This window comes from Ursus americanus, chromosome 7, assembly GCF_024610735.1.
Source record: "Ursus americanus isolate L20-20 chromosome 7, mUrsAme1.1.p, whole genome shotgun sequence".
NCBI classification, from domain to species: Eukaryota; Metazoa; Chordata; class Mammalia; order Carnivora; family Ursidae; genus Ursus; species Ursus americanus.
In genome coordinates, this window is record NC_142133.1 from 11024799 (window position 1) to 11051352 (window position 26554).

General features: G+C 48.2%; 1 protein-coding gene across 1 annotated transcript in view; it reads left to right on the forward strand.

Annotated features, from left to right (window-relative positions):
* Window positions 1–26554, forward strand: part of CRACDL (CRACD like) — a 126129-nt gene that overhangs the window by 78858 nt on the left and 20717 nt on the right. Inside the window, exons 3-7 of the mRNA XM_087863315.1 lie at window positions 3037–3205; window positions 9847–9982; window positions 10329–10493; window positions 16256–16483; window positions 21426–23028. Of these exons, the coding sequence (XP_087719441.1) occupies window positions 3037–3205; window positions 9847–9982; window positions 10329–10493; window positions 16256–16483; window positions 21426–23028 (2301 nt within the window). The remainder of the gene's footprint in view (window positions 1–3036; window positions 3206–9846; window positions 9983–10328; window positions 10494–16255; window positions 16484–21425; window positions 23029–26554) is intronic.

Consider the following 26554-nt stretch of genomic DNA (forward strand, 5'->3'; position numbering starts at 1 on the left):
AGAGTGAGAGAAAGAATCCCAGGCAGGCTCCACACCCAGCATGTTGCCCAACATGGGGCTCGAGTTCAAGACGCTGAGAACATGACCTGAGCGGAAATCAAGAATGGGATACTCAACCGACTGAGCCACCCAGGCGCTCCAATTTACTATGTAATTTCTAAAATAACTTTTTAAAAAATGATATACCAGATTTGAAAACCATCAAATGGGTTTTTAGAAATAAGTATAACTGCTACAATTAGAAATTCAGTGGATGAGTTTAACAGATTCTATCCGCTCAGGCTAGATCAATCACAAGAAAGTATAGAGAATGTAGCTTCGAGTGGTAAAATGATGGGAGGTACAGAAGAGAAGAGGCGTAGAGATAAGTGAGAGCGTGGGACATACACATGAGCACAGTCTCAAGGGAGGAGAGAGCAGCAGGAAATTTCCTGGAATGGATTTAAGAAAAGATGACCCAATCCACAGATTTAAGAAATCAAATGGACCCCAAGAAGGATAAATAAAAGGAAATCCATATACAGTGAAAATCTAGAAAATCAAAGACGAAATGAAAAATCAGTCTGAGAAAAAAAGATTACCTTCAAAGGAGCGTAAGCTGACCACTGACACAACTAAAAAGAAACAGGCCTTGTCCTAATGGACGTGTATAGAACACTGGCAAACATACGCTTTTGTCAAGTACACTGGGCACATTTACAAATTTATGGTAAGCCGTTAAGCAAATCTCAACACATTTGAATTGTTTCAGATCACCCAGAGTGTACTCTCTGACTTAACCTGGAAATCAGTAACAAAAAGATACAAAGAAAATCCCCAAGTGCTTGGAAATTAAGATCTACTTATCTCAATGACCTCTAGGTCTAAGAAGGTATTATAATGGAAATGAGAAAATATTTCAACCAAACAATAAAAGTGTATCAAACTGTGAATGCAGCTAAAAGAGATTTAGGGGGAAATGTATTGCCTTAAATGTGTACACTGTAAAAACAAAAAAAAGCCTAAAAATTAATTAGCTAAGTATTCATCTAGAAAAGTTTAAAAAGATAGCACAGTAAACCTGAAGAAAGTAGGAGGAAGAAAAGAATAGCGATAGGAACAAAAATTAATACAACCAAAAAATAAGCATTCAACAGAGAGAATTAACAAAGCCAACTTTTTTTTAAAGGCAGATAAAATTGATCAGAGATCAAATTAATCCTGATCAAGGGAAAATGAGGAGGCACAAATAATATCAGAGCTGAGGAAGGGGGCTTTATTACAGGGGGGTGTGGATGCTAAAACAATACAAGGATATTATTAATAACGATATGCCAATAGATTTGAAAATTTGGAAAAATAGGCAAATTCCTGGGAAAACATAACTTCATAGAACAGATTTGAGAAGTAGAAAATCCAAATAGTTCCTGTGACCATTAAAGAAATTGAATTTAACAGCCTAGCGGGTGAGCAGATCTCACATGCAGGCCCAGTGGCTGGCTGACCAGGCTCTCGTGGTTCAGATAGAGGAGTGTTCAGCGGTTACCCTCCAGGTCTTCATAGCCGCTAACTCAGAAACAGCCTCTCTGACTGCAGACAGTGGTAAGGCCTCAGACCGTCAGGGATGCACACCTGTGTGTCAGCTAGGCAGAGGCCACATGGTGTCCCGGCAAATGCAGAAAATTCTTGAGTCTTTCCAAATAGTAAACTCTCATTGAGAACCATCAGTTAACAGCACAAACATTTTGTGATTGTTAAGTAAGGAAACTCCTACTAGAAGCTAAGAGAACTGAGCTATAGGACAGATTTCCCTTTGTGCAGGGATCTGCCCCACCGAAGATAATATAGGGACCCCCAGCTAGAGTGATCCTAAGTAATTCTCCACATTAAGGCAAGATCATGTAAACCTCCCAAGGGGACATTCATATAAATATAAAGATACTGTGTGTGTGTGTGTGTGTGTGTGTGTGTGTGTGTGTGTGTGTGTGTGTGTGTTTTAAAGGAAGTCAGCTTGGGGCTCCCGGGTGGATCAGTCGGTTAAGTGTCTGCATTCGGCTCAGGTCCTGATCCTGGGGTCCTGGGATTGGGCTCCCTGCTCAGCGGGGAACCTGCTTCTCCCTCTTCCTCTGCCTGCTGCTCCCCCTGCTCATGCTCTCTCTCTCTCTCTCTCTCTCTCTCTCCCCTTCTGCTCTCTCTCTCTCTCAAATAAAATCTTTTTTTTTTAAAGGAAGTCAGCTCACAAAATTGTTTACTTATAAAACTAATAAATTGTTTTAGCAAATGTTCAGGATATGTTAGTATCCTGGTGATCTCTGATGTTACATCCTTCTGTTGTTAATTCTCATAAATATTCAGAAGGAAAGGAATGAAGTTCGTGGAGCTGCTCATGTGACGTCACAGGATCCTGAACATGATAGAATTTGTGGGTGAGAATAAGAAAGCATCAGAGAAGAGATCACAAGATGTTTCAAAGTGTCATGAATTCTAACAATCTGGGAAGCATGGCAGAGGGGAAATCAGTGCTGCCACCACCATTTGATGGGTTTTTTTTCCACCGAAAGTTGTTAGCTCCTCCTGGCATCTGGCGTTCCAGTGAGCACCACGAGCCTGGGTCTCCTCTGATTGTCCTTGGTGCACACGTTCACGAGAAATGAAGCAGTTGAGGATTATTTAGAAAAATAATTTGAGTTACCACATGGCCTTTACCTCCCAGAACTTTTTGCTTCTGGCCATGTATATTTTAGATATTAAAACTTGTTCCCATTTGTACAATGGAATATTAATCAGCAGTTTAAAAAAGAAGCATGTGACGGGGACACCTGGGTGGCTCAGTCGGTTAAGCATCCGACTCTTGATTTCGCCTCAGGTCATGATCACAGGGTCGTGGGATCGATTTTTTCAGGTGTGCACAAACGGGCCTCTGTGTCCTTCACGTACGTCTGTGTGGAGAAAGGACTTTCCAGGAGTGAATAATTGGTGCACAAGCTTGCCCTCTGCCCTTCTGGTGCATACCTCACACGTGCTCGGCAAGTCCTCACATGCGTTCTTTCTGCACAGGAAAGAAAAAGTCCAAGTTCAAGACGTTTAAGAAGTTCTTTGGGAAAAAGAAGAGAAAGGAATCGACGTCTTCCACAGGAAATAGCACCTGGAAACAAAGTCAGGCGAAGAGTGAGGTGATCACCATCGAGTCGGGGCCAGTGGGCTATGACTCAGAGGATGAGCTCGAGTAAGTTGCCTCATACGTCCTTCAGGCTCCTGTGCCCCCAAGAAGCAGGTGGGGGCACAAATAACTCTGTCTCATTGTCCTGGTAACTGGCTGGATTTCTGAGTCTCTTTCCCTCCTAGGGAATTCCACTTGAGGTTCTAACAGAGAAGCTGTATTTTCTGTCTTTTCATACACAGGGATGGAGAAAGTTGAGGGGAAACATTCTCAGATACCTTGGCTGTGTGCCAAGTGCTGTGTTTATTAAAAGCCCACGATCACCGTGGGGGGGGGGAGGTCAGTGCTACCATCTTACAAATGAGCAAACCAAACTTTAGAGAAAGTTTAGAGAACTTGCCCATTGCCCTGCAACTGAAAACTGTAAGATCAGCACACACACCATCATTTTATTTGACTCAGCACTCTTTTGAGGACATAGATCTTATACCAGAAAAATACATCTCTCTAAGCCTGAACCTTGAGTTATCTAATAAATTTCCCATTAGAAGGACAGAGAGGGGTGGGGGGGAAGGATTCTTGCGGTTAAGTCTTGGAAAAAATCATCCAAAAATCTTGTTGGATACAACAGAACCAACAGGTATGAAAACTTGGAGAAATCTAGTGAAGCAATCCTTATTTCTATAACTTGTATTTCACCAAAATATAGTTACAGTGCGCATGCTTCAATGATTCCAGAAGTTACTTCTGTGAGTAAAAGAGGGGGACAAAACCAGATTTGTTGCCATGCAACAAACATAGCTTGTTTTAGTAAGAGAATAAAACTCCACAGAAGGTATAATGGCCCTTGGGATTGGGGAACAGACCCCGCTGGGATGGGGTCACAAGCATTAGCATCCTGGTGATGCTGTCCCGTCCCCTCTTTCCTTCCCAGTCTCCTTGCCTGTTTTTAGAGGAGTAGAAATTACGTTGACCACTTGGTGGCACCAAACGACTGAAGCGGAAAGATTTCTTTCAGCGTTTTTGTTTTTGTTTTTGTCTTTCCTGTTGCTGGCAGGGAGCAGGAAGGACCCACATGGCACTTAGTGAAGAGCTCGGAGGACAGGCTGTACACGCATTTTTTAAGGCAGTGTGCTCCAAATTCTGGGGGAACAAGACATCGTGATAATATTGCTAATTATTAAATGTCTTCACTGGGCCAGCCCCAGGGAAATTATAACACCCAGTCCCACCCAAACCCTGTCTCTTAACCAGAATACACAGTGGCCCTTCCATACAGAGAACAGGATCACAGCAGAGGGGGGAGCAGGGTGTGCATGTCTGTACGTGTGTGAGAAATGACCTGTCCACTTGTGTGTCTTCTCTTTGTCCCTGGAGCTCATGGACAATGGGGATGGTTTGCTTTTTATCTGTATGTTCCCAGCACCTGGCAGGGGCCAGGTCCTCAGTTACTGGTAAAGTTTGCTGAAGGGACGCCTGGGTGACTCAGTTGGTGAAGCTGCTGCCTTCAGCTCAGGTCGTGATCCCAGGATCTTGGGGTCGAGCCCTGAATCAGGCTCCTTGCTCAGCAGGGAGTCTGTTTCTGCCTCTGCCCTTACCCCCCCATGCTCGCTCTCTTGCTCTCTCTCTCTCAAAATAAATAAATAAATGAAATCTTAAAAAAAAAATTTGCTGGAGAGATGCTAGGCTAGGAAGCTTAGAGGTGGTCTCTGATGAGGCCCAGGAAGTACGTTGCTTTTAGAGAGCAGCACAGAGAATGAGACAAGATCTTTTCCTCCCCAACTTTATTGGAAGAAAATTGATATATAACATTGTGGAAGTTTAAGTCATATAACATGTTGATTTAATACACATATATATTAAAAAACGGTTACCACCATAGCACTAACACCCGCATCACGTCACCTAACTACTATTTATTTTTTAAGGCGAGAATATGTAAGATCTAGCCTCTTAACAATTTCCAAGTATATAATGCAGGAGTCTTAACTATAATGACTGTGCCATACAGACTGTGCTCTCAATCTCCTTAACTTCTTACTTATAACTGGAGTTTGTACCATTTCCCCCACCCTGCAGCCCCTAGTAACCATCAACTATGTGGTCCTATCTGTGAGTTCAGCTTTCTTGTCTTGTTTGTTTCGCTTAGTTTAATACCCTCGGGGCTCGTCCGTGTTGTCACAAACCACAGGATGTCCCACTTTCTCACGACTGAGTAATAACCCACATACGCTGCTATATACACACCCATTCATACTGCATCTTCCGTATCCGTTCATCTGTTGATGGACACCTGGATCGTGTCCATATGTTGGCTATTGTGAATAATGCTGCAGTGAATATAGGAATGCTGATATCTGTTCAAGATTCTATTTTCATTTCCTTTGGATGAATAAAGAATTGCTAGAGCCTATGGTAGTTCTGTTTTTAACTTTTCAAGGAGCCTCCATGCTGTTCTCTGCAGTGACTGCACCAACTTACCTGCCCACCAGCAGTGCAGAGAAGTCTGCTTTTCCCCACATCCTCGCCAACACTTATCATTTTGATTATAGCCATTCTAACAGGTGTGAGGTTTGCGTTTCCCTGATGATGGGTGATGTCGAGCATCTTTTCATGTGTCTGTTAGACATTTGTATGTCTTCTTTGGAAAAATGTCTATTTAATTCCTCTGCCCATTTTTGAATCAGATTCTTTTTCTTGCTATTGGTTTCTTTGAGTCCTTTATATATTTTGGATATTAACGCCTTGTCAGATATATGATTTGCAAATATTTTCTCCCATTCTGTAGGTTGTCTTTTCATTTTGTTGATGGTTTCCTTTGCTGCAGAAACTTTTAAATTTGATATAGTCTCACTTTTTATTTTTGCTTTTGTTGCCTTTGCTTTCAAGAAATTATTGCCAAGACCAGTGTCAAGGTCGCTTACTACCTATGTTTTCTTTTAGGAGTTTTATGGTTTGGGGTCTTATGTGCAAGTCTTTAGTCCATTTTCATTTTTTTATGGTGTAAGATATTGGGTTCAGTGTCATTCTTTTGCTCGTGGCTATCCAGTTTTTCCAGCACCATTTATTGAGGAGACTGTCCTTTCCTCATTGTTTATTCTTGGCATCTTTGTTATAAATTAATTGACTATATAAGGGACAAAATTTAGAGGCACTTTTTAGCCCCTTTGAGAGTCTGTGTGCCTACTAGATTCTACAGCAACTTCTCATCCATCACCGTGGGCAAAAGAGTTCCATTTGCCAAAGTACATTAATCCTGGCAAACTACATGGGACCCTGTGGGTTTAAAAGGCCGACACCCATTTATTGTGTCTGGGTTTTTATGCTTTTTAAGTCTCTTAATCTGTAATGATTTTCCTTCCCCTTCCCCACCCACCCCACTTTGTTTCATGTCATTGATCTGACAGAGAAGCAGGGTAATTGTCTCTGCCAAATATCCCGCATTCTGGATTTGCTTTCTCTTGGTAGGATTGAACTCATTTTTATAGTCTCTGAATCTCTTGTAAAATATTAGATGGATCTAGATATTTAATTAGATTTAGGTTCAAGATCGTACTGGATACTTACTGTCACATGACATCATGAGGCACATGCCATCTGGTTGTCCCACCTCTCATGACACTAAGACTGAGCGGTGGGTTCAGGGGGTCTCTCTCAGTGTGATATCTCCACAGACCTTCACCTAATGGTTTCAACACCTGCTGATGATCATTGCCTAGATCCATTGTTTTATTGCAAAATGGCAGTTTCTCTAATTGTATCACTCATTCTGCATGTGTTAGCTGGAATTCTTACATGAAGGAGACTGTTCCTTCATCAGCTCCTTGGTTTCTCTAACATGCGAGTTGTCCAGGAAAGGCAGAATAATGCCTGCTTCTCCTTTTACCAGTCTACCTTCAGAGTAATGATATGATACCCTAGCTTGTACCCTAACTGCCAATATGGACCAATGAGTTTTATTTATTTTTCTTTTTTTAATATATATATCATTGTGAATGCATGGATTTTATATATTTGATTCGCCATGACATTGCCATTTGATTCCCATGACAGTCTTTATTCATTTTTATGCTCACAATGCCTCATCTTACACTACTGGGAGTCACTTCAGATTAGCTCCTGGGTTCTTTAGACATGACCCCATTTGTCTTTGAAACCTTCCTTGCTTTCTTGTACAATGAGAAATCCAGCTTTATTTTGTACATTTCCTGTCCTAGACCTACAATCAGTCACCTCTTCATATGGTCCCAGTTCCTTTTAGTATGAAATGGCTTTTAGAGACCACAGTCTGGCTGCCAGGGGTGATGATTGCTAGTTGGCTGTCATTGCTTCTAGACATCTTCAGTAGATTAGATACTAGAAAATACATTTTATTTTTTAAGAGAAAAATAACTCACTGATGTTTCCAGTTCTCAAACTTAAGACAAAATTTTTACTTTATTTGAATTCACTGTTCTCTTATACTAGGAATTTTGGTTCCTAGTGATATTAACAAAATTATTCATTTTCTTCTTCATATAATATTCTTATAATAATTTCATTACTCTGCTTTCCCACATAGAGGTTACGTTCTATAAAGATTGTTCTGTACTATTTTTAAAAATCAGTATTGTTACCAATAAGACTACCAAGTGTAATTTTATATCTTTGGGGGGTTTTTTTGTTCTTGGGAATTTATCCTATTATGAATGTAGAGTCAAAAGTCATTTGGGGGGCACCTGGATGGCTCAGTTGGTTAAGCATCTAACTCTTGATTTCGGCTCAGGTCATGATCTCGGGGTTGTGAGATTGAGCCCCTTGTTGGGCTCCATGATGGATGTGGAGCCTGCTTAAGATTCTCTCTCTCCCTCTCCCCATCTTCCACTCTCTCCTCTCTCACTCTCTCTGAAAAAAAAAAAAGTCACTTGAATGTTGAGTTAAAACTACTTGAAATCATTCTTTTCTCTGTACAGTTATGCCAACAGCATGATATAAAATTAGGCTCGTTTGTTTCTGTTTGTTTTCTAGTTTTAGAGATTCTCTTATTTCCCTTTTTGTTTGATTTTGTCTTTTAACTATATAAAATATTTACATAGTTTCAAAGACAAAATTGTAAATGTATAAGTGCGTGCCTTGGCACCCTGTCTCCCAATCTCGTTTTGTCCTTCCCCCAACAGAAACTATTTTTATTCATTTGTTGCTTATCCTTCTAGTTTTATGTTTTAAAATGTAAGCAAACAACACACCTCTTCACATATGTTCACCTGTATTCACACGCCCCTTCCGCACCTAGAGCGAACACACCATAAACATTGTTCTGCACTCTGCTCGTTTTCCACTCAGTGCAGTCTCGTGCTGCCTTACCCTCGTGGTCACCTGCAGAGTCTCCGTGGTTTATGCAGGTACCTACTGAGGGCCATGTGGGTTGTTGGTGGGCTTTTCCTTCTGTAGGTGTAGCGAATGGCCCTGAGCATGTGACCTTCTGTGTTTTTGCCAGTGTATCTTTGCAGAGGCCTTTTCATGCTGTCTCAACTCCTACTTCCACCCAGAGTGGAGGCGTTGTTGGGGCAGTGGTTATGGTTTTCAAAGGGCGTGGCCATGGGCTGCCCACTGTAGGAGCGAAAGACAGGTGTGCATGTGATCTTTGTAACGGCCACTGCCGTTGGCAGGGAGGGCTTGCTGGGTTCTTTCACTTGGCTTCATGCCCTCCCAGAAGAGTGAGGACACATCCTTCTGGGAGCCTATAGGTTCCTCACTTGCAGACTCACTACTGTGAGCTAGAAAGAAGCTGGCAAGCATCATTAACCGACACAACGTGATCTGCAGTGGAGCGGGACCACCCCTAAGAGTTCCTAATGCCTTGCAGAGGACAGGATGCCTGGGGCGGCCTGCGGGTGGGGGAGTGTGGAGCCCAGATGCCCAGTGCCTGTGGGGGCGGGCTTTCCTTCCTTCACCATCGGGTCTCAATCACCTCCTTCCACCTATTGTTCAGGCAGCCACTGCTGCTAGGAAAATCTGACAACTAACTCCCACATCCTCTTAGGACATTTTGTGAATGTCCTGTGGGTTCGGTTCCTAACTGGAGTCTCGAGCTTGGGGCTGGGGCAGGGGCCAGGATGGGCATGGCAGAAGGGCCCACCACCTATACTCCAGGGCCTAGGCACACAGGCTGGATTACACAGATCATTCATAGCAGCTAATGAAAAGAGGGCACGGCTTTTCAGATTGGCAGTTCTCATTTCAAACCCAGCCTGTGGCTGTGTGTTTTGGACCACCTTGCAAGGATGCCTCCGTCAGGCAGGCCTCAGCTGCTATGCAGACAGGGTCCCTAGCCCACTAAGGAGTGTTATGTTTGCTACCAGGGAACGATTTCACCTTCCTTGGGCATCCACCACAGTCTTCCACACACACACCCTCCCTACCCAACCCCCCCAGCCCTTCTTATCTGCAGGCCTGCTGTCTTGGACCTCACACCTCATCAAAACCTGGTTTTCTCATTAATAAAAAGAAGTCACACAACCTTCAGATCCATCAGGAAAATTCCTACCTCTCCAGTGCTGCTAATTGTTCACTGTGGTACTTGACAGGGTGGGGAAAAACTGGAGTCAAAAGCCATTAAAATATAAATGAAGCCCAAGGCTGTTAGGCCCCAGCCCTCTTGTTCATCCCAAGTACCGAGCATGAGACACGGAGGCGCGCAGAGTTTCACAGTGCCTCTTTTATCCTAGGGAGTCGAGGGGTGCGCTGGGCAGCCGGGCCCTGTCACACGACAGTATTTTCATTCCTGAGTCGGGACAGGACCCTCCTCGGCCTGTACGGGTGTTTTCCCAAGAAAATGTGTGTGACCGGATTAAAGCCCTGCAGGTAAACTTCTCCTGGGCAGTGACACTTGGTATGTATGTCCAATACGAGTCGGGAAGTTTTAGAATTATTTCTGCTTGGTTTATGTGACACATCTCGAAGTAGAATTGCGTGCAGGACACACCGAATTACTTACAAGTGGATCTTGACTCATCCTAAGTGGTAGCCGCTCATTTTCAAGATGAGAGCAGGCGAGCTGGTGGCAGACTGCTCTTTTCGGTTCAGTCCACTCACTACCCCAGACAGGGAAGTTGTAAATATCCCCTGAGCAAGTGAATTGGAGCAGGAAGATTTGTTGATAAAAAGCTGCTGATGAAAACAAGAGCAAATGTTCTTTATCATAATCTAGCTAAAAATACAGTGTAATGTGAAAATGGGGCCGCCACCTCCTCCGGGGGTCCTTCCTGCCAAGCGGGGAGATGACGCCGGCATGAGTTCTGAGGACGACGGTCTGCCCAGGAGCCCCCCAGAGATGTCCCTGCTGCCCGACATCGGTCCAGGCACAACCATAAAGGCAAGTGAAGCCTACTTTGGGGGTGGGGGGTTGTGCTCTGGTAGCCCCTGTGCGTTCCTGTAAGATTCCCGTGGTCTGTGTGGCCAGGAGGTATTCCAGACCAGGTCAGTGGGGCTCACATTCAGGCCTTGGGCTGCATTTGTTTTCATTCTTTGAGCAGAAATTTCTATCTTGTCAGGAGATAGAGTTTTGGTAACATTTTTCGTAATGGTTACAGATCTGATACAATCAACCCTCTACCTGGTTTTTCTTGTCTGAGCAGATGACCAGACTGGGCACCCCATCTGAAGGAAGGGAAACACCTTTATGTGTATTTTCTGTTGTCATGGACATTTGGCTGCAGGGAGAAGGGAGTGGTGAACATATATGACCTAATCTGGACTGTCCGATCTGAGTTTAGGACATGAGAACTTGTTGGTCTAGGGGTAGAATGTGAGGTGTGCCGCTGGTAAACAGGGCAACAGGGGAAGTTTGACAAGCAGGAGGGATATCTATGACCTCAGCAGGGCAGGGGAGCTGATCGTAGATAACACCTTCCCCCATTAGGAAACAGGAGGAAGAGTTGAGTCCTGTGGAAGCTGCTCTGTTGGTGGTGTCGTCATTTCAAGCCCATATGCTGTACTTGTGTGTAAATGATCATTCTCCCTTTAGACCAGCCCTGCTGAGGGGTGGATAGAACTGGAGTTATATGGGTTGTGCTGACACTTGAAAAACAAAGGCCAGAGTCCATGTTTTAATAACCACTCCCCTGCCCTGTATGTTCTTGGAGCTATGGCTTGTGCCCTGGTGGAGGGCTGTTCACTGGGAATCTCGGGGATTCATTGTGAACCACCATCTTGCCGATTCTGAGCTGCTCCGTAATACATTCAGCAGTCACTTCAACTTGGACATCCAGAAGCCCCCCTGCAAAGGCAGGGGAAAGAATATTTGCCTAACGTGGGTGTGGTTGTGGGTTCCCAGAACATCACTGATGAAAGCCAGAGGAAGGGCTGTTGGTATAGCTGAATGTAACTAAGTCCCAGGGTTGGGGGTTCGCTCAGAGCTGGCTAGAGAGTTACGCTCTCCAGAATTCTGCTGTAAGGTGAACCTGACCCTGCTTGTTCCATGAGCAGGGTCTAAAGACAGTGAGCTACTCACACCTACTCTCCCATGTTGAAGAGAAAGAAGACAAAGAGGATGATTTGGCCCATTTCCTGGATTTCGAGCCAACCCTGTACCCCGTAACACCTTAAAACACTGGCGGGGAGGGTTGGCAGGCTATGGCTGACCCCAGTGTCACAGGACAGACCCATCTTCAGCGTCCCCATCTTCAGCGTCCCCAGACTCAGGACCACACGGGACTGTGTATGTTTCAGAGCCATGTGCTGGGGAGAGGACACTCACCAGCCCTAGCTGACTGACTTGCCCTCAGTCCATCACACACTTCTCTGGCTCTCTCTGCCTCTAGCTGGGACAGTACAGGAGAACAGGTAGTTTCTAATTCCATGCATTAAGGCATGAGCCCAGCTCCAAACCTCCAGAGCGCCGCAGTGTTCACATCCCATAGTTAGCTGCGTGGGAGCCACTCACACAGGGCAGGGCTGGCCTCGTCCTTCTCAGCATCCCTGCTTATGTGACCGAAAAAACAAGGTGCTGAAATTTTATGAACTAGGTAATTTTTTTTTTTTTTTTAAGATTTTATTTAGTTGACAGAGATAGAGACAGCCAGCGAGAGAGGGAACACAAGCAGGGGGAGTGGGAGAGGAAGAAGCAGGCTCATAGCAGAGGAGCCTGATGTGGGGCTCGATCCCATAACACCGGGATCACGCCCTGAGCCTAAGGCAGACGCTTAACGACTGCGCCACTCAGGCACCCCTGAACTAGGTAATTTTCTTAATTGGGTAATAGGAAACTAAAATTGGAGGCTTTAAGACTTAAAAAATATGTGTAATCTTTGTTACCAAGGTTTTAAAGACACAGTGATCATATTTTATGCCCTGAAAGTTTCTTGGGCACAGTGGACTGGTTGAAAGGGGGAAACAATGCACCCTTTAAAATGTCTTTATATAACACATGATATTTGATATAAGGGTACTTTAAATCCCAAAAGTATGGGATTGTGGGCTATTTCTTATTTCCTGTTGCGACTCCTGAAGCAGGCCCACGTGCTTGATAGAGAAACTTAATGAAGATTATTGTGATAAAAGGTTTCCAGTAACAAGTATCTCATGACACTGTCAAGGTGATACTTCCTGATGGAATGAGTTTTTCAGGAAATGCGTAGTAGTGTTTTTAAAATCGCATTACCACGTGAGGTGACAACTAATGAGACTTTTTTTGGTGATTTTTAAGATAAAATGACATCCGACTAGCCATCTGCTAAGTGTCCTGCCATTAAGTAGGAAGCACTGGGTAGAGGGTGGCAAGCTGGCAGGTTGTCCTGGGTGATGCAGGAAGGTGACACCCAGAAAGAGACAACACAGGCTCTGGCAGAAAGGCACACACTGCTGTGCAGCCAGGCAGTGGGCAGGTTCTGTCACCTGTAGGAATCTGTGTCCTCAGAGGGTTTTGGAGAGAATGATGTGGGATCAGGTAGGTCAGTGCCTCCCCTTCCCTCAGCAGGAAAGGCCAGCTGGGGTGCAAAGGCAGCAGACTCCTCCTTCCTAAAAAGGCCCATGTCTGCGGGCTGTTCCCATGTACACTGGGCTCAGCACATTCCTGGGTGGCTGAGCCCCTCTCTTTGAGGACAGACACTGTAAAGCAGCTGTCACCCAGGGTCACCCCTGAAAAAGCCCATGAACCTCAGGCCATTTTCCCAGTTGAGTCCCATTCCTCCAATGAAGGGCCGGCCACCTGTTAGACTTTTTAAATCATTCACTTCCAGAATTATCCAGAAGCACAGATTTCAGGACAGACCAGGTGACTGGGAGCAAGCAATGCAAGTGGGAATGCTTCCAGCCCGTAAAAACACAGGTCAGCTTTCCTGCCCCATCCTACCTTACCTCACCTAGTCGCTTCACTGATCAAGGACGGGGCACGTAATTCTTCTCAGTTATGAAGATGTGGGTCTTTTCAGACCCCAAGAACTCTGAGAACGACCACAAAGACTGAGAATTGGGAGTTCGGCGCCCTAGCAGGAAGACCAGCCACGACAGCCAGGGCAGGGGTTTTGCAGGGACAGAGGTCATTGTGGTCAGACTTTCTGGGAAGTTAAGCTCCTTGCCAGCTCGCACCCCCCCCCGGGGGGGGGCTAGAATGGGCCTGAGCCCAGGAATGTCTGCTCAGACAGCGCAAACACAGAGCGAGCTGAGTGGACAGGAGGCAGGGAAGGTTCGTCCTTTGGGTTTATAGGGAGGTGACCAAAGCCCATGTCCTCGCAGTAGACATAATCATTCTTGCCTGGGAGTCACTGCATTTGTGAAAGCAGCTCGTCTCGCCTGTTCTCTTAAGTCCCACACAGTCAGAAAAACAAAACCCCTGATTTTACCAAGTGTATATACATTGTTCCTGTAGACAAGGGTGAAAATGAAGGATTCTCTATGATCCTTGGAATGTACCCATTCTAGTGGTGACCCTTAGGGAGGACACCTGGGAGAGGTGTCACCTGTCCAATCTTATGTGTCTTCCTGAGTCATCAGCTGCAACAGTAGAAACCAGAGCCACAGGTACAAAGGGAGCTGGGAGTCCTGTCCTGTGGTTTATTTTTTAAATAATTGTTCTTGCTTTATTCCCACAAGAACCCAAGTAGCCGAAACAAGAGAACTGAAATAGATTGTGTCCACTTATAACCCTTTTCCCCTCGTTGTAGTAATCGTCTTCTCCCAGGTGGCAGGAATCAACTTAAAACTTGCCGGAGAAGATACAAGGGACCTTTCTGTTGAAAGGGAAAATACGTTTCTCCGAGGAAGTTCCCTTGCAGAGGCCACTCCCGGCGTCCACTTGTCTCTCTAACAGTGACATCCTTCTGGTGTCCCCTAGCTCAGCAGAGACTTTTGGAACCTGCTCTGTGCGGGGCTCCAGGGTTGTGGAAAAGAAACTGAGCAAGATGCACCCAGGCCCCTGGGAGTCTGCTCGCTGCCCACGTCTTACTTGCTGCCTCCTTCCTGAGGAGACCGTTTTCACAGGGGCTTACTAAACATCGTGAAGTGCCTAGAATTATGGTCTTAGGTTAAAATGTAAGCTTGACACCATCTCGTACCCGTCAGGACGGCTACTATCAAAGAACCAGAAAATGACAAGCGTTGGCAAGCTTGTGGAGAAATTGGAGCCCCTGGGCACTGTTGGTGGGCATGCAAAATGGTGCAGCCACTGTGGAAAACCGTATGGAGGTTCCTCCAAAAATTAAAAATAGAACCACTGTATGATCCGGCAATCCCACTTCTGGGTATATATCTGAAAGAACTGCATTATTCACAACAGCTAAATTGCGGCAGCAACCCAAAGGTCCATTGATGGATGAAGGGATGAACAAAATGTGGTCTCTACACACAATGGAATATAGTATAAGGGAACAGGCAAGAAGAGTTCAGCCTTATAAAGGTAGAAGAGTCTGACCCAGGCTACAACACAGCCGAACATTCTGTGAAGTTAAATAAGCCAGACAAAAAAAGGCAAATACTGTATGATTCCACTTAACGTGAGGGACCTAGAGTAGTCAGATTCACAGAGCTAGAAAGTAGAACGGTGGATGCCAGGGGCTGGGTGGAGGGAGCAACGGGGAGTTGTTGTTTAGCGGGTGCAGAGTGCCAGTTTTACAGGAGAAAAAGTTCTGCAGACGGATGCCCAACAACGGGAGTGTACTTAATGCCACTGAACCATATGGCTAAAAGCGGTTACAATGGTAAATTGTGTTGTGTGTATACATACAAAATTTGGAAGACAGAAAACTTTGGGAGGAAAATGTAAACTTGACACTAATACTGAGCACCAACTAGCGTAGAAGTGGAGGGCAGGGTTGTAACTAAAGCCCAGCACCTCCCAGATTCTCTGCGTCCCACTCCTCATGTGGGCTGCATTTGCTCATGGGTGCACTCTGGGTACCCCCTCCACCACTTCATGCCCATAAATGTCTTTGCAGTAGAACCCACTGAGACCTCACTCAGTGAAGGTAACCACATGTTACCGTCATTCTTCCCGGTGACCACCAAAATCCTCTTCTTCCCTGGGAGCGCTTTTGCCCTTGGCTGACTGGTCAGTGCCTCGCTGCTGAGGTATGAGCTAGTAAAATACTTGTAACACCAGAATCTTCCAAGAGCACATGAAGATACAGAAACCTTCTAGAATGAACAAATGCAGCTGCAGGGATGGGATGCTGGGTGGTGGGCTTGGGCCGTCCTATGCTCCAGCCTGTAAAATCACTCCTCTGGGCCACCCTCTTGGCTTCCAGAGGCAGGACCAAGCCTGCTCTTGGAGAGATCAGGAGAGTCTGTTTCATCAGAGAAGGAAGTTCTTGTCTGAAGTGCCCGTACCTGCTTGGGAGGGTGAAGGCAGAGTTGTCTCACCGCGGCTGCCCGGAGCACAGGTTCTCTGCATGGCCTTGGAAATGAGTGAGAAGTTTGTAGGGGTTGGCCCAGCATTTAAAACTCCCAACCATTTACCTTTCTAAGGAAGTACCCTAGAGTCCTCCCTGCTGAGAGTCAGATTTTAAATCTGTCCCTCCATGTAAAGCCCTCAGATGGCATGGGAAGACCGAGCACGGTAGAATCAGGGAGTTGATATGTTGGCTGGAACCATTTCACACCGAGGAGTTAATGCTTGGCATGCTTGCTTCTTGTCCCATGAAGATCTCTCTAGTTTCCTCATCCCGGCCACAGTCTCCAGACCTGCTCTCCTCCAGGCACACGAGCGATGCCAGCGTCTCCCCCCGCACCTCAGACAGCAGTGCGGCACCCGTGGCTGATTTCGATTACCCTCCAGAATCATCCTCCTGCCTGGACAACTCTGCAGCGAAACACAAGCTCCTGGTTAAGCCCCGCAACCAGCGGTCCAGCAAGATGAGGCGGCTGTCTTCGGTAATTGGGCTTCTTCCTCCATGCAGACGCAGGACAGGCAGGCCTGGCAGCCCTCCCCCCCCACCCTCTCCCACCCCGGCCTCTCTCCTCGCAGGGTCACGTGCCCTTTCTGAGAAACCCCCGCGGTCAGTGGGACTATCTGCAGGAGCTGGGGTTGCTCCTCTTTTTCAGCATTCGTCAGATAGTCCCTTCCCTGCATAAACACGCCATCCGCTCATTGGTTCTGCAATACTTCCCACAAAGCCGCGATGTGCTGCGTGTCCGCTGCCATTCCACGGCACTCCGCGTAGGGTCCACGTTCCGGGCCTGGAAGAGCCAGGCCTTACCGACCTCTCAGGCTTCCTCTCTTTCTCTCTCTTTCTCTCAACACACTTTGGCCTCCAAAGCTGTCTCCGGCCCCCGGCCTTGATGCCTGCTGTATCCACTGCTCGAGACACTCTTCTCCTGGCTGGCTCCTTCTGTCTTTGGGTCTCAGCCGAGAGGTCCTCTCCCCAGAGAGGCTCACCTGACCATCCTATGGAAAGCAGCCCCACCTTCCCACCAGCACGTTCCCTTCCGTCATAGCACTGGCCACACCCAGAAGTGAGCTTTGTAAATATGTGTGCTCACTTGTTTATTGCCAGTCTTTTTCTTGGTTTGTTTTTTAAGATTTTATTTATTTGTCAGAGAGAGAGAGAGAGAGCCCAAGCAGGAGGAATGGCAGGCAAAGGGAGAAGCAGGCTCCCCATGGAGAAAAGAACCTGATGTGGGGCTTGATCCCAGGACCCCGGGATCATGACCTGAGCTGAAGGCAGACACTTAACCAACTGAGCCACCCAGGCACCATATTGCCAGTCTTTCTGAGAGCTCATCCCAGCCCTATGTCCAGGCCCTAGAGCAGTTCCAGCCACACAGCTGGTATTCAGTGCACATTTGTTGAATGGATGAATGAATGAGGGAAAGAACAATGACACATAAGCTGACACACTAGCTCGGACTTCTGCCTTGGGCAGGGACCTACTTAGTAGTATAGGGATTGTGCCCCTGTGAGGACAGACACCCCCCCCCAAGTTTGGGCATCCTGCTTGTGTAGTCATCAGCTCATAGTTCTAAGAGCCAAGAACTCATTCATGGAGTGCTTTGGATTCATAGTACTGGTGGGTTAGAGGTCCGCATAAGGTCGTTGCCTTCTCTGCTGCCCAGCGGTACCCACAATGTCTTAGCCCTGGAGGAGCTGAGAGCAGGGTGTGGGGCTAGCCTGGCCGCAGAGAGTGACAGTGCTGAGAAAGAGATGTCCACAGACCAACATTCTCCCCTTCCTTCCCTGGAGAAAGACTGTGGGGTATTGATGAAAGGCCCAGGACAAGATGGGTGCTCAGCGAGGGACAGTGGGTTTTCCTTTGGGCATGCGGAAGGTGCTTTTTAAACTCCTGCCAACAGAGGTGACTTCAGTGGGGACTAACACTGGAGCAGGAAGTGAGCTGTGGTTACCCTCAGGCTAATGTGTCCTTGTGCAAGCTGGGCACTACTGTACTTGTGTAAATGCTTGCACACCCACCACGTTTACAGTTAAAGGCTTGGTGCTATGGGACATGGCTAGGACCAGTAACTCCAACCTGCGTGTCCTCGTGCTGAGGGACCCGCAGGGCAGGGACAGAGCCAGCTCCCTCTGGCCTCAAGTCTGGGCTTTATTCCCATGGGGACGAGTTTTGCAGAGACAAGGGTACACGCAACCAGCCACAGCCTGGCCAGGACTTTGTGGCAGAGGAAAGCCCGGCTCATAACTCCAGGTGGAAATGCAGCGTCCCCTTCACTGTCCACTGGACAAAGCTGTACCTCTCATTCTTCCTTTACATTTGAACTTGACTTAGCTTTTGAACCCCCCCCCCCCTTTTTTTAGAATAACAGAAATTCTGATTTAGTCTGGGTAAACATTTCTTGATTCAAACTCGGTCATTTACATATCCTCCCTCCTTCTTTGCTTTCCTTTCTGGGTAGGGAGCAGGCATGGATACCTTAAGTTTTTGACTGGGCAGAGGTGTCTGGCCAGTGGTCACCAGTGTCCCTGTTGGGTCCTAAGGTGGAGGCCTCTGTCCTTCAGCACTCTTTGCCCTTTGGTCATGAGGTCGCTTCTCCCAGTCGTGAAGACTTTCCTGGTACTCTGTCCCCTCTTGGGGATCAGGGTGCTTTCATGCGTTCCTGTTCTGCTCTGAGGGTGAGGAGGAGACACCACACTGCCCCCTCTTGGACCCTGGGGACTTCTGCAGGGGTTCACGGTTTCTGTTGACTTCACTGAAGGGTGAGGTCCAAGTTTCCCATGCTTTTCTGATCCCCCATAACATCTGAGGTTTCTTTCTGCCTCACCCACTTTCACCCCCGCCCCCACTCAGACATCTCTCTCTGAGTCTCCACTTCAGTCTCTCCCTGCTGCTGTCTGCATTGTGTCCTCCGTTTGGGCAGAACAGCTGTCCAGTCCGGCCACAATGCTCCAGCTCTGTCACGGGCGGGGCCAGCCCTCTACCCCCACCGTCTAGGCTCTGAATCTTTGGAGCTCTAGAGAAAAACAGTAGTGGGGGCGGGCTTTTCCTACCTTAAAAACTCCCTCTTGGCACAGTTAAAAAACAAACAAACCTTGGCTATTAAGACCATGATATTTATTACAAGTTGGAAAAACACTTCCAAGAGTGCATTTGGCCGCATCCTTCTGCCCCACCAGAGCAGAGGTCGGGAAAGAGAAACACCCAAAAGACAAATGCTGGCTGTTATCTCAGCGTTTTATCCTGCTGCTCAGAACCACTGCCTGTGTGTGGCTGTGACGTGCCGGAAGCGGAACGCAGCCCATGAACGTTCACGCCAGCGTCTCACTGCCCGGGCTGGTCCTCGTCCCAGCCCAGGCAGTGCCAGGAGCAGGGAATAGTAACTCTCTTTCAGCAGATGAGTAGCCCCAGGTTGTGGCTGACAGAGCTGCCAACTACAAGTTCTGGGTCTTAGAGACTGACACTACTGCTCAGCAGTGTCCTCCGCCCAGAGATGACATGGGTGCTGCCCCATGACTCTTTCTTTCTGGTGACAGGAGGCAGATAAGCAGGCAGCCATGACAGAGTCTCCACCTTGGTGCAGGCTGAGCACAGGGGTCCTCCACTCCCTCTTCCTCCAGAGCATTGTAGGGGGTGAAGCTGCTGTGAGGGCCCAGAGGAGGAGGGGAGGGGCGGCGGCGGTGGAGAGGGAGCGGGTAGATGCAGCCTTCCCACTGTACCCAGTGCATGAGCCCAGGCTGAGTTAGGAGCCGCTCTGTTCCCTGCAGAGCCTCTGCTCAGTGTCCGAGTCCACACTCCACGCTGCCTCCGTCCTGCCCAGCCCTTCACTATTCCCTCCTTGTAGCTGCCGGTGGCTCCAGGTGGGATGCGCCTAGCTGGGCCTGCTTCTCAGCTTTATGCTCTTTTCGTGAGGGTTGTGATAGTTTTAAAACGCGACCCACATCCTAAAACAGGTTTTCAACAGCAGTGATTTCCTGGAGTAGCAAAAGGCCAGTAACACCTTTTGAACCTGCAGCTTTTGAAAATTCTTCTGTAGATTTCTTTGCACATCTTCATTTTTTTCAAATCCAGGGGAATAGGATTGTGCATCTTGGCAAGAGCTCGCTTAGGTATTGTTGCAAACATCCCAGTTATCCTGTGTTCTGTTAGCAAGCAGATGGCAGCTGGAAGATGTTAAAATAACAGCAGCAAACAACAAAAACCTAACACAAACACACCGGCACATGTCTTAACATAAAGAAAAGGAGGTCTAATGTCCTGAACTTTTTTTTTCATGAAGATAGAAGTGTTTTCTAATGTCCTGAACTTTTTCAAAGATTAACCTCAACACCCTCAAGCTTTTAGTCATTTTCTCATAGTGCCTTTGACTGATTCATGACTACCTTGATCTCTTCTCCTTCCTAAGAGAGTAGCAACTGGCTTTGGGTACGGCAAGGAGGAAGTTGGACTAAATTTAAATTCCAGAGACTTTTCCGAAGAAAAATACAAGGCAGTGTTTGATTGTCAAACCAGTTGGGCTTCAGGAGAGGAGCAGCACCATTAGCTGCAGGGACTTGGCAAGATTTCCTGTAGGAGTGGAATCTGACTGTTGTTGGGGTGCTGGTGGAACACCCTGGAGGTATAGGGAGAGGAGCTGGCCGGTCACTTGGCCCAGAGTCTGGCACACTCAGTAGTGAGGACTCAGCTTGACCTGAGCAGGGAGTGGGAGAAATAATTTGAGACCGGAGAATTTAAGACCTTGGATTTAGCCGAAAAGTTTGGACTTTATCCATCAGCTATGGTTTGGGACGTTATCTTACATGCTGTGGTTTGCTCCTGACTGTGTTTGAGGTGATATGAATCACCCTTTAGGCACACCAGTCTCCCTTCTCCATGGGGCCCATCCCTGGACAGAGAGCACTTAGATGGGAAACTAGCTCTTGGGCAACACAGGGTCATAGAGAGAGCACCAGCTTTTCACCTGAGCTAATAAGCTCAACCTTGAGCAAGGTGTGGCCCTCTATGAGCTCCCAGTTCTCCAAGTGCAAAAAGGAAATAATCCTTTCTTACTGGGATGAATCAAGAGTAGATGAAATAATAGGCATGGAGTGCAAAGGACGGCAGACACCCAGCTTATTTGATCCCCTTTGCTTCGCTCTTTAGAGCAGTGTCCACCGGTTTTGCAGCTCGGCCAGTAGAGCCTTAAGCACTATTTACTTTAAGGGCATAGCCGCCACTGTTCTGCTGAAAGCTGAACTTGTAAGGCAAGTTTCCAAATAGGGAAGGATTAAGAAGAGACATCATGTGTGAATGTCTGCTTAGGTGACAGCTTTAGAGACACACTGCTTCCTTTAAACCATATTAAGCCTCGTACAAAATGGAAAGGTCATAGGCTTCCTAATATTCGACATAATGATGCTGTCTTTTGTCCTCTTTATTCCTCCAAGCGAGCACAGTCTGAATCCCTTAGTGATCTGACGTGTACCCCAGAGGAAGAGGAATACGATGAGAAGTCATTACCCAGAGTCAGCACAGAAGAGAGCCCCAGTTCCGCTCAGCAGGATGTGGTCCTGGACAGAAGCCCCGAGCCCGGGGGGCCAGCGACCATGCTGCAACCTGGGGGGCCGCGAGCTAGGCGGGCGCGCCTGCAGCACTGCCCAGCACTCAGCGCCAGCGCCGAGGAGGAGGAGAGCTTCCTCGGGGATAACCCTTCAAGCCGCCCGGCCACCCCCGAGGTCACTGAGCCTGTGTCAGGCCCGGAGTCCCTATCTCTGCCAGAAGGTTCCCCGCACCATAATCCCGACAGCGACAACCAGAGAGAGGAAGTGTCCCTGGAAAGCACCTGTGCCCCAGCCAGGGAAACAGCTGATGAGGTGGTTTGTGCTTCTGGAGACGTGGAGATTCGGTTATCTCCCTCCATCCCTGAGGAGGACACGACACCTCCCGAGACTGACCCTGCCACCACCTCGGAGTCTCCCCCTGGTCCAGAGGGGCCAGACCAAAGTGTCCAGAAGGAGGTAGAGCTGACGCTGGAAGTGCCCGTGCCCGTGCCCGTGCCCGAGCCCGAGCCCGAGCCCGAGGGAGCAGGGAAGGGATCTCCCGAGGCCCCCGCCCCAAGCCCCCCGGCCCCCAAGAGCTGCTTGAAGCACAAGGCCCCGGTGGTGAGCGCGAGCCCCGGCGCGCCGCCCGCCTGCGAGTCGCCGGCGGAGGAGCCCACCCCCCCTCCCCTGGACGGAGAGGCCGCCCCCGCCGAGCAGCCCAGGGCCGAACCGGCGGAGCCCCCGCAGGGCGGACCCGAGAGGCTGGCGCCGGAGCGGAAGGTGGAGCGGGGAGGCAGCGAGCTGCGGGCCGTGAAGTTCTCCGTGTCGTCGGGCCGGGCGTGGGCGCGCTCCGGCAGTGTCCGCGTGCTCGAGCCCGCCGGCCCCGCGGGGCCCTCGGCCGGCCGCCTGCCGCTTCTGAAGAGCAGCCTGGTCTGGAGGAGCGAGGCGGCGCTCGACGACCTGCGGGCGCCTCCCGAGCCCCACGGCGGGAAACCCACGACGGCCGGCGGCGGCTCTCGAGACTCGGGGGACACGGCGGCCGGGCCGGGCCGGACCCCCCGGGATGCCCCAGGAGACCCCTGCCCGGCCGCCCGCGAGCCGCCCTCGGGGGAGGACCGAGGCCCCTTTCCCGTCAAGCTGCGCTCCACCTCTCTGTCCTTCAAGCACAGGGAGGCGTCCTCGGCGGAAGTCAGAGGGGTAAAGAGATACAGCGCTGAAATCCGGTTAGAAAAGGGGGGGCTGGCTTTGCTCCCCAAAGACGAGAAATGTCCAGTCGCGAAGGCCCCCTCCCCTCGAGGGGCACGGTCCCCGCACGAGCAGGGTAAGGGCAAGGCGCGGCCGTCGGAGCCGCTCAGCGCCAAGCCTCCCCTGCCTAGGAAGCCGCTGCTGCAGAGTCGCCCCCTGCCGCCCCCCGACACCGGTCCCGGGGAGCTGGCGAAGGCCGCGCCGCCCTCGGAGCCCAGACGCGAGAGCCGGATGGCCGAGACGCGGTCGCCGCACCGGGCAGCTGGTAAGAGCCGGAGTCGCCCGCTGGGGAAGGGGCAGGAGCGTGGGCAAATCCCACGGCCACGGAGTATGTAAGCACTCCGGGTGGAAACCTTGCCGGGGGACTGGGATTACAAACCAGAATTCCTCATGGTCCCACTAACGCATTTGGTCAAGAGTTACACGAATAGAGAGTGAGGAAGGAGGGAGGGAACAACTAGCAGGATTTTGTGGCAGTTCAGAGGAGGCAGAAAAAACGTAAAAACATCTTGCAGCATATTCCCTGAGAGGAGATTGGCTCTTCAGGGGATCACTCAGATGCTTTTTTCACTTCTTCCCTCAGAAGCTTGGTGAGTTCCAGAATCCTGGGACATGGGTGCTCTGGTGGATGGAGGTACTCCCGGGCCTACCCCACTTCTTGGTTCTAAATGAAGCATCTGGCTTCACTCAGTGTCCTTCTGACCTACCCCCACCCCCAGGAGGAATTCCCCCCCCCCCCCCCCCCCCCGTTTAATAATCAGGCTCCTGTGGCCCAGCCACTTATCCGAGTCAAGCCTTTGTAAAACAGGAGCCCCTCCGGCGTGGGCGTTAACTTCCTGTCCCAAAAAAGAGATGGTGTGAAGGTTGGGGCAGAATGTAAGAATTTTCTAAAGCAACTGTCCTTTAACATGAGCAGAGACAAAATAGATGACCTTTCTAGGTCTTTGACATTCGTCACTTTATTTTTAGTGTTTCAGATGAAACGAGAAATCTGTTGGAAATGGGTATTTGTGGCAAAGCTAAAGAATATTTCGTTGCTGGATTCTTTTATTAATGGAAATCAGTGTGCCAGAAACAAAACTATGCAAACGAGGCATGTGTGTATGTGATAAAGGCCCTAAGAAGTTTTCCATGCCAAATTCTGTTTGAAAAAAACAAAACTTTCAGGATGTTTTAAGTGGCTACTGTAAGTCCAGGACTCCGCTTAAAGGCTGCCTTGTGGGCCTGAGGAAGTAGGACCTTGTTCTCCTAGGGACCCACACCCATGGGGTGTATACATGAGAAGATGAAGCGTGCACATATGAAGGGAAAATTAGCTCCCAGAAAGCAATGTAAAGACAGGTGCAAAGAAATTATCTTTTCTGCCTCCCTCCTGGGAAGTGAGTGAAAATGCAGTGTGTGTGTGTGTGTGTGTGTGTGTGTGCGCGCGCGCACATGCATATAGTGCTTTAAGTTGTTAAGGTGACAGTTCTAGGCAGAAGTGCCAGGACAACGCCCCCAAAGAGGCTGCATGCCTGGCCTGCCTGATCCAAGGCCCCTTGGCTCAGCAGTGATTTTTTGCTGCTGCTGCCGCTACATTAGGTTAATCAGTGCGGGAGCTTTGGGAGAGGTTCAGGCTGTAGCTGATGATCCACCGTGCAAATTGCCTGCGAGGTTATTGAAGCTATTGTAGAATGTTTCAAAAACCCATTGAAATATCAAGGGAGGAGGGGGTTTGCTCTGTGCAGATAAAACCCTGCCATCAGCACCATCCACCTTCACGGCCTGGAATTGAAAATGTCTCTCAAGGGCTTGCGGACCGAATGGAACTTAAACGCAGGATACTTGGGTTCGTGGTCAGAGCTGGAAAAGAAGCTTCAGAGGGCAATGCTTGACACATTAATAATTTATAACTTCCTCAGCCTAAGGTGTGAGAGTTGGGATTGTTTATTGTCAGATGCCTTGGAATGGTCTCTAAAGACTTTATTTTTTTTCTTCAATTTATGAAATACAGTGTAGTATTTAGTAACGGCTTTACTTAAGAGTATAGCATAAAAGAATTGTCTTGTCCATTTAGTAATATTCTCTAAGCCACAGAAATAACTGATCCAGATGAATTCCAGGGAGGAAGAATCCAGGTTACTTTAGGGCAGGGGTAGTGATTTTCATTTCAGTACAGAGAGAGGAAGGGAAGCATTACCCTCATTCTGCTTGAAACCAACTCTCCCAAAGTGTGGTTGGTATTTGAGGGGCAAATATTAGGACAGGCTATGGCTGCTGCCTGGGACCTTGGGGCCTGGGGGGCTGCCTCATGTAGAGCAGAGCAGAATCCCAGGGTCTGTACTGTCAGATCCCATTAGTGAAAACAGCCTCTATGTCTTCCCCAGACACTGGATCTGCTTGTGGTTTAATTCATTCTTATTATTTCTGTCATCCTCATTGCTCCCAAAATACAGCCGTTGGAGGCAATTAAATTCGTATAAAACATACAGATAATTTAAAAGTTTTAATAACAGTATTATTCAGTTTTCCAGAAAGGCCTGATTACTGCTGTTTATTATCTTATGGTGGCAGGCACTTTACCCAGAGCTCTCAGATGGGCTGCCACCCCTGTACCGCTTTCAGGGGCATACACCATAATACTAGGTTACTGGGGTGTCCCAGATGGGTTCACAGTTCTACCTTAGGGAGTCGAGTGGTTTGTCCTCGGCACTCCTGCTGATCCTTCCTCCTCTCGTCCACACTCTGTCTTCCTTCTCCAAAGGCGTGGAAGAACCCTTCAGTGGGGGAGGCAGGGAGGATTCCCCAGTTTTTGCAGTAAACAGAGAAGTCCAGCTTTGCCAAGTGGGCTGGACCTCAGAGGGCCACACTGGGGTGGTTACTGCAAGGCCAGTACCATATTTGTGCTCATCAACGCGAAGGAGACCATTAATAGGAGGTGACTGGCCCAGGGTTACCAGCCTTGTTCATTTGTGCAGGACATTACCCATCCTCCAGTAGTTCTCCATATCGGAGTCTAAATGACAGATTGGAAAGCACTTTCCTGAGCACAGGATGAGTTAGGCAAAAGACTTAGAAATTCTCATGTGGAAAAATGGTGAAATAGAGAATGTATATAGAAAAAAACAACCATTTAGGAGTCCACTTTCTAGATGTTGTCCCCATTGGCCTTTTTTCCGGTCATTCTTCTTTCTCAGTGTATCTTTTATATTTCATGGGGTTGTGGTCACATGTGGGGTATTTTGGAGAATAGCTGGACAAATTGCCATTGTCACCTAGGGGCCTCATTTGATAATGAGCCTTAGCCTCCAGTCCAAGCTCATTAAGTCCAGACCAGACTAGTGATAACAATGGCACACCCAGGTCTCTGAACCTCTTTCTCTAGACTCTAGTACTCACTTATTATGCATCCATTCTTGCAACAAATATTTCATGTATTTCTGCTGTACACACAGCATTGTGTTGGCTCCCAAAAGGCGGTCAGGAAAAACATGAGGACCTCATCCTCAAGGAGCTTACCATTCTGAAGAGGCAGGTGGCAGCTAGATGCCACAGGGGAGTGTAGATAGATGCCCATCTTGTCTTTGGGTGTCAGGGGCATTTTCTGGAAGAAAGGAACTCAAAGCAACTGTTACCTACTCTAATGATATGGTCACTTTAGATGTATTCATTTGAGTAGGGGGTCTTTTTTGGTATCATGCTAAAAAACACACTTGATAATTGAATAGTGCAGGGCTTAAGGGCACCGGCCTCCTGTGTGGTCAACTATAATAGCCTACTCTTGATCCTTTATCGAGAACGTGAACAGTCAA